This window comes from Bos mutus, chromosome 4, assembly GCF_027580195.1.
Source record: "Bos mutus isolate GX-2022 chromosome 4, NWIPB_WYAK_1.1, whole genome shotgun sequence".
NCBI lineage: Eukaryota > Metazoa > Chordata > Mammalia > Artiodactyla > Bovidae > Bos > Bos mutus.
The window spans coordinates 104,158,859-104,167,211 of record NC_091620.1 but is presented as its reverse complement, the minus strand read 5'-3'; the positions used below and the strand labels follow the sequence as shown (position 1 = coordinate 104,167,211).

The 8,353-nt window shown below is 53.0% G+C and overlaps 1 protein-coding gene across 1 annotated transcript; it reads right to left on the bottom strand.

Annotated features, from left to right (window-relative positions):
• Positions 1–1,420: 1,420 nt before the first annotated feature.
• DLX5 (distal-less homeobox 5) lies at positions 1,421–5,721 on the bottom strand. The gene is made up of 3 exons (XM_005887123.3): positions 5,128–5,721; positions 3,036–3,220; positions 1,421–2,076 (listed from the first exon to the last, which is right to left on the bottom strand). The coding sequence occupies exons 1-3, from the start codon at positions 5,480–5,482 to the stop codon at positions 1,747–1,749; spliced, it is 870 nt and encodes a 289-aa protein (XP_005887185.1). The 5' UTR covers positions 5,483–5,721; the 3' UTR covers positions 1,421–1,746.
• Between the last annotated feature and the right edge of the window lie 2,632 nt (positions 5,722–8,353).

Genomic DNA, 8,353 nt, shown 5'->3' with positions numbered 1-8,353 from the left:
AAAACCTTCTCAGAAATCCTCAGATGACAGGATGTAATTTTTTACGTTCTAATCTCCACTCCCCACCCCCAAGAAGACTCTTTTGTCAAATTTATTACTGCTGACTTCCTAGCTGTAAAATATAACTCCTGCATCTTGTAATTTCCAACAAATGATTTCCCTTAGTGTCCCAAGGAAACAGAATCAGGCGGACTAAGGGACAGTCAGAAAGACACCTAGAGTTCTGGCCTGAGAGCGAAACTCTAGACCCGAGCCGTAGCTCTCTCTGGTCACACTGCTGACGTCCATGTGCAGAGGTGCAGGGAGAAGGACGGGACAGAGGCCAGGGTTGCTGCAAGTCCATCCTCTCCGCCCCGGAGAAGACTTCACAAAAGAGAAATCCCTGCAAACAGGTTCAACTTCCCACCGATTGGAACCTGCTTTGCCACTGTTTTATGTAAAAGCAAAGCAGGGAGAGCTCCTTCCTGAAAAAACCAGAGTGGTAAAGAGGATGAAGGAAATAAACTTATGTTTGGAGTATTATCTCACATGAAGTGAAATCAACATGGGACCACAATGCTTTCCTTCCTTTCCTCCACCTCACAATTCCCTTTCCTGGCGGAAAGAAGCTCCCCCCTCCCCAACCCTCCCCCCCTCCCCATCACCACCTCCCCGCCCCCGCCACATGCCCTGCTTGGCCTACTGATTTAGGTACATCATTGTTTTCAAGTCCTGTGATTCTTTCCTCTTGTGAAAGAACTCAGATAAATTTATAATCATACATTAGGGAGTCTAAGGCACTACCATTTGCCACACTGCAAAGATTTCAGATTAAAAAAAAAAAAGTAATAGGAGGGGAATTTTCTTTTTCTTTTTTTCATTTTCTCATCTCTGGAAGCTCCCTTTGAAGGGAGTGTAATTTGTCTAATTGCTCTGGCAATACACTGAGGCTGATGGAGGTGGTGGTGGTGGGGGTAGGCTCCACCATAATTGCTTTGAGCTTAGAATTCAGAGTGGTTATTGAGGGATTTCTGCTTCTTTCTTACTCATACACAGACAGGGAGGGCTGTATTTAGATTTCAGCATTACTTTCTACCTGAAACAATTTGGGGTTAAACTTAAAATTATCTAAACGTTTTTGTGGTTAGGCAAAAAATCACCTAAATATATATTATATGGCAGTACTCTAAACAGGCCACATATGTATATAGACATATAAAGTACAGCATCCAACATACGCACATCTACGGTTCTGTATGCATGCATCCCCGTGTTCTGTTTTCCTTTTTGCCTTGTTGTATCTCTACAGTTTGACTTCCTTTAATAGCCTGCACAAAATGTCACTAGCCCATTGTAAGGGGGGCAAATGGAGTATCTTTTAGAAACATTTTGCTTTCATGGTCGAAATAATTTTATTTATCCAGAATATACAGCTTAATTCTTCTATCTACACTTATTTACATGGTTAAAATAACATTGAAAAAAGTCTTTTGAAAAGTTGAGGTCATAGATTTCAAGGCACCATTGATAGTGTCCACAGTTGCGCAAAAATGTTCGTCTGTAAAAAAAGGGGGAACGGGGTCCTTTGAAATGCAATAACTTACATGCAAAAAAAAAAAAGCTTTACACATGAATTTTTTTTGTTTCCGTTTTTCCAAACTTTCCCATATGAATTCCTTTTTTTTTTTTTTTTTTTAAAAAGGTTGATTTTCGAAAACAGCGAAAACACAGTAGTCCCAAAAAAGAGAGCAAAAGAAAGCGGCAGGTCTAATAAAGTGTCCCGGAGGCCAGCGCCAGCGGGTGCTGTAAGGAGCCGGGCGGCGGCAGGTGGGAATTGATTGAGCTGGCTGCGCTCGGATACCAGGAAGCCGAGTTCTCCAGGTAGCTGGACGCGGGGGACTGGTTGGAGGTCGGAGGGTGGGCATGAGGGTGGTGGCTGAGCGAGCGGGACGAGCCCTGGGGCTCCCACACCGCTGGAGACTGGGGCGAGTTACACGCCATAGGGTCGCTGGAGCTGGGGCTATGCTCCGGGGGCATCTCCCCGTTTTTCATGATCTTCTTGATCTTGGATCTTTTGTTCTGAAACCAGATTTTCACCTGGGTGGGGGGGGAACAAAGGCACACGTTACCGGGACGCTCAGGTGCTTGCCCGCGCGCCTCCCCCAGGGCGGCGACCTGAGGCTTAACTCGGCCCCCAGGAGGCCGGACACTGGCGTCCCCCCGCAGCTGGCGGCCTATGGTGAAGGGGCTGGACCCGGAGGCACAGCCTGGATCATGGGCCCCAGAGGGGCCGCCGCTGGGGCAGGACCCCCGGGCTTCGGTCTTTGGTTGGGGCCGGGGGCGGGGGCGCGAGTATCCGCGCCGGCGAGCGCGCACGTGTAACACAGCGCGGGAAGCACGCAACGCGGCGCCACGAAAGTCTCCAAAACAACCGCCTGAGCGCAGTGCGCCAGGGGCGCGTCCGCGCGAGGTGGGAGGGGGACCAAGGAGTGGTCTTCCCGCTGCCCGACCGCCTCCTTTAACTCTCACTCCTGCTCGGCTTCGAGGACATTCTTTATTTTTCCGTAGGCCCCCGTAGGGTTGCGGTGGGAGTGAAGGGGACCATCCAGGGCGGACTTCTCCGAGCCACAGCGCCCCCCACCTCGGACCGGCCGCAGGCGCAGGGCGTGACCCTCAGCTTCCGGCCGCAGGCGCGCGGCCTGAGACCCCCGCTGCTCTGCATTGTGCGGAGCACTAGACAGTTTCTTAAGGCTGCGAGGGTGTCCTCGAGACAACCCTCCCCTTGCTTCCAATCTAGGGAAGTGGCCCCTCAGCCCCTGTAGAGTCGAAGGGCGGGGGGCTGCTTCTGGGGATGAACGACGTCTCGCTGCCGTCCCCACCACTCCCGGCGACGGCACCCGGCCTGACTTCTAGAGGGGAGGGCGCGGGGTCAGTGTCTGTCTGTGAGTTTCTCGCGTGCCCTGATGAGTCGGCTCCAGCCCGCCGGGGCCGAACCGCGCGGTCCAGCCAGGCTTGCAGCCCACCGGGGCTCTGGCCCAGGCCGCGGCCGGATTTACCTGTGTTTGCGTCAGTCCCAGCGAGGCGGCCAGCTCGGCGCGTTCGGGCAGGGCGAGGTACTGAGTCTTCTGAAACCTTCTCTGTAACGCGGCCAGCTGAAAGCTGGAATAAATAGTCCTGGGTTTACGAACTTTCTTTGGTTTGCCGTTCACCATCCTCACCTCGGGCTCGGCCACTTCTTTCTCTAAATAATCAAAACAGACCCGGTTAGAACTCGTTGGCAGACAATGGCCCTTTTGCAGAACTTGCGAATACAGTCCTTGAAATTCTTACCACGCAGCCTTCACTCTCTTTTCCCCATATCACCACCTTTACTTCACGGGACACCCCCACCCCCCGGCCCCTCATCATGGAAAAGGCCAGGTAGCCTGATTAATTTCCTTCTCTGTTTATTCAGGTTCTCCTGGGTTTTTGCAGAGCGTCTGGCACAGCAGAACTCCCTTCTCGGCGTCCGGGATTTAGCCCTTGCAGAGGTTCTTGCTTCACCCGGATTCGTTTTCAGTCCCACCCTGTGTTCACCGACGGCTCTGGGGTGAGTTCTGGACCCGTCTCTCCCGGGGATTCAAGCGAGGAAGCCCGGGCTGTGGTCCCCCTTATGTCAGTGTCTGTTCGGGCGGCCGCAGAGGCCGGACGCATGGGCAGGGAAGACGCTAACCGAGGTCTCCAAAGTTCAAAGACCCACAAGCAAACTGCTCCTTCCATTCAGAGGCAAGCGGTCCGAGCCGCCGCAGACAGAGGGTCGATTATGCAGCCCCCATAATCTCCCTGCAGATCTGCGAGGGCACAGATGTGTCTGGTTTCTTTTACAAATAGACTTAATAAGTTCTTGGCCAAAAGGAAAAAAAAAATCTTTCATGTATGCACGAAGCACTGAGCCACTGAAAGGAACGAAGACACCCCACTTCTCCTCCCCCTGCCCCCATCCACCCACCCACCCACCCCGGCAATCTTTTAAAGTTTATCAAGAGTTACAATTTGAAAAAGAATCTGCGGTGGGGTGTTTTCGTAGTAAAGGGGCGGCAGATCAGGACGAATTTAGCAGACTTGGTAGTATAGACCGGGGGGCCGGGGGCGGGGAGCGGAGACTCTCCGAACGCGTGTTTTCCAAACGTGCCCTGGGGCCACAAGTCCCCTTTCACAAAAGTACCTTCTTATCAAAAGTGCCCATCTCTGAAAGGGGCGGAGACCCTCTCCTTGCGGTGTGCGTGTGTGTGTGTGTGTGTGTGCGTGTGTGTGTGCGCGCGCGCGCCGAGCTCCTGGGAGAGGAAGGGTGGAGGACGAGGACTGTGGTCTCCATTCTGCCAGAGCAGGGGATGCTAATATTAGCAGGATTATTAATGTGCTGGTGGGAAGAGATCAAACCTGACCAGCAAAACCTCTCCAAGGAGACCTCATACCTTTCTTACCGCCCAAACTCACTAACCCTCAAACTCTCCAACTAAGTTTCAAGGCATATGAAAAAGGAGATGGGAAGGAGAAACAAATTTTAGGCACCCAATGGAGAAAAAAAAATATTGCTCCAATAACGTGACCCTTCAGCAAACCTCCTCCACCTTTAAATGGCTTTTTGTTTTTGGAAATGCCTTGGATAAACCGCAAGGCTCTCGGCGCGCTCTTCCTCTGGCGGGCTAGGGCTCGCGGGCCCCCACCCTGCCCCGTGTGCTCCGGGCACCCATACCACGCTGGCTCGCAGCTGCTCCCATACTGTTCCCCACGGAGTCTTTGAGGCAGCCGTGCATCCCGATTCCCACCGACCGAGCTCGCCTACCCCCCAGCCCAAATCCAACAAATAGCCTTCTCCCTACCCCCTTTCCAGTTTAGCTGGCTTCCTGACCGGGCAAGCTGAGAATCCAGCGACTGAGCGGTCGCCTGAAGGGACCGAAGAGGAGAGACGCTGATCCGAACACCCCCCGCAGGCTGCTTCTGCTAAGAATCTCTAAAATGCTGGCCCGGGAATCTCTCTCGTTTGTAAACCCGGCCCCCACTCCCTTCCGCCGAGTGCTCCCCCATTGCAGTGGATGGCGCGGCTCCCCCATGTCCTACCGCATCTCCCTCTCCACGAATCCTGACTCCCACCCCCACTCCCGGTACCTGGCTGGCTGGTGGCGCTCGGAACGCGGTTGTAGGCGCCGCCGTACTGGTGGTAGGGGCTGGCGTAGCTGTAGTCGGCGTAAGCTTTGGCGGGGTAGCTGCCGGCGGAGCCGTTCACGCCGTGGTACTGGTACTGGTAAGGGTTGAGCGCCTTGCCATAGGAAGCCGAGGTAGGAGAGCAGTAGCCGTGCGGGGCTCCCCCCGGGGCGCTGTAGTAGTCGGAATCGGTAGCCGACGACTCGGGCAAAGTTGGCGATTCCTGAGACGGGTGGTGCATAGCTGCGGCCGTCTGGAACGGGGCTTGGAAGTCGCCGGATCGGATGCTGGGGACCCTTCTGTCAAACACTCCTGTCATCGCTCGCTGGCGGCGGCGGCCCGAATTGGCTGTGGGGCTGCTCTGGTCTAAGCTGACATGGCTGTAGGAGCGAGGGAGGAGGAGGAAGAGGAGGAGGAGGAGAGGCGGCGGCGGCGGCGGCGAGGAGGAGGCTGGGAGTCGCGGAGGCTCTGTCTCCGTCTGGCTGACTGCTGGCTGAAGCGCAGCACAGCCTTGGTTAAATCCTTAATTGCGCGCTTACGCACAGCGGGGTGGATCGGGTTCCATTGGCCAGGGCCTCCGGAGCAGCAGCAACACCCTAACTCGTCCAACTAGTTTTAGCACAACAAAGCATTGCTTAAAAAAAAAAAAAAGAGGGAGAAAAAAAATGAAGGGGTGGGGGGAAGACACAGAGAGAGAGACAGAGTTGTTGCTTTTTGGGGGAAGGAGGGGTGTCTCAGGCAATCTGTTTTCAGTGAATTCTAGAGACGACGCAGAAGCCCCAGCACCCAGCTCTGTACTGTCTGGAGACAATGTGTTCCAATGAGCAGCCTCAGAAAGTGCACATGTTTTGGGATGAGGTCGACCACTGTCTCTCCTTGCTTCTCAGCTGCACCAGGGGTGAATGTGGAATTGAACACTGAAGAGTGAAGTGGGGGGAGTGGGGATGTGGGACAAAGGCAAAAAGAAACTGATGAGAACAATATTTTTAGTGGGGTACTGGGAGCTAAGTTGTAACTTACATGTGTTGAAAATTTGCGATTTGGGGAAAGACAGACAAATCTAGAGCAAGCACTTCCTTTGCTGGAGATGAATTTTATTTCTGAGAGGGTGAGACAAGGGTACTTGAGAATGCACAATAAATGGCAGGAAGAGTTCCTGCAATCCCCGGTGCCCACAGTGACTTTAAAAATCACTGCCTTAAGCACAAATACCTTAATGACTCGCAGATTGCTGGTCCCCAAAAGGTGCAGGCAGCCCCACATTTTGTTCAGTATTCTAGTCTATTTGGATGCTATTTAAATAGAGGATCTATAATTCTGTGTTCAGTGGCCAAAGACTGCTGCAAAAGTGAACGGTGTACTTATGACCTGTCCTCAGGGACTTAATGGGAACCCCTAGAACACTGGGAAGTAGAGATAAAAGCTCTTTAGGGAAGTTGGGTGAAGCTCATGAATTTCCCTCTTCCTGGCTCCATGGAGGTAGAACCAAGGGCCTGCCTTTTCCTTCCCCAGGTCTGGGTTCCTGTACCCTCAGTTCCTTTATTTCCTGCCTCGAAACCACCTTAGCTCATATGCAAAAAGAGAAGAGGCTAAGAAATCAGACCCTTGGTGTCTGGGATGCAGAGTTTGCTTTTCATGACATGTCATTCTTGCTCTAGCAGTGATCTAGCTGGGAGATTAGAAATTTAATATTAGTTAGTTTACCGCTCCCCACTGCCGCTCCCCTCAAATAGGCCACTACAGGAGCTGGATCCTGATTTGGGCCCTCCCAGCATCTTCCTCCAGGGGCCGGGAGATTGGGAGCATGGGAGCTTCACACCACTTCCAGGGTGGATGGCCTTTTATTAGTGCTTCCTCCCTGCCCCCCACTCCCAATTGAAGAAGAAAACACCTCCATTAATTGTGTCTAGTCCTAGTTTAACTGGGGAACTATTTTGGCTCAAAACATGCTGGCAGGAGAGCCGAGTGGTGGGGGCGGGTGTGGAACTCCGTGTCCAGGTGCCAGCCAGGTGCCAGCTGGGTGCCGACCTGGCTCTGAAACTCCAAAGCTGAGGAGCAACCACGCGTGCACCAACTCCCTGCCTCTGCCGTCTGGGCATCGTGAAACCACAGCTGTGGTCGCTGGGCCCTTTGGGGGCAACTTCAGCTGATGGTGGGGGGACAAGGAAGGCGAGGTGTGTGTCACCTGGTCCACAATGCCCTGCACCCTGGACTTCTCTGAGACAGATGCCCCGTGAAGAGGCAAGGCTGGCTGCCCATCCTCACCCCATGCTGTGGGTGTCAGCCTGGCTGTCCACCCCCTGGCTTTAGGCTGAGGAGGACCACAGGGCTTTGGAGGAATACTTGCAACAGCAGCAGGCTTGCAGTCCTGGCCTGTGCTCCGGAGAAGTTGTCGGTGCCCATTGAGTCACCTTACACACATCCTGCCATTTAATTACATGAGTCGCTTCCCCAAAGCAATGCCAGGGACAGTTCAAAGCGCCTCCTGGCAAAGGTGAGTGACTTGGGGAGCAGGCATCCTTCCACAGCAACCCCCTCCCCTCTACCGCTGCAGCCCTGCCCTGGTACTTTTTATTTATTACAGATTTAAAAGTTACTATGTGGAGGGAAATAAGGGCAATAGGGTTATGCTAAATCAAGTGTTCCTAGCAGTGTCCTTAGACCTTGCTGAGAAGGCAGATTCCCACTTGGATGGATTGGAAGCTGCAGAATTTGGGCAGAATTTAGAAGTTCAAAATCCAGTTGACAACACAATGTTACAATATCAAGTTACCCTAAACCTTGCTAAAAAATTCACCTCAGATTAAAAAAAAAAAAAGGACATTCTCTCCCACAGTTTTTACACAAGACAAAAAGGAGTGGGGCGGAAGGGAAGGATTTAATTCTTTGTTTCAATTCCTAAAGCGTTGGCCTTCATGCCAGACAGGAAGACACTTTTGCAAAGGCCTCTGCCGGCCTCCAAATCTGGCTTGTGTCTCTGAGAGTCCAGGGCATCGACTTGCTTGCTTTGTCCTGTTCTTCTCTAGGTTGACCCCACTCCCCAATACCCTCCTTTTCCTTAAAGAAAGCAGGAGGGAGAGGGAGCGCTAAGTTAAAAGGGGCCACGATATGGTCCCATTTCATTTCCTGTATTGTCTTTGTGACTCTGCCCACCGCTGTCCGCCATCCCCCCACCACCACCCCCAACCCC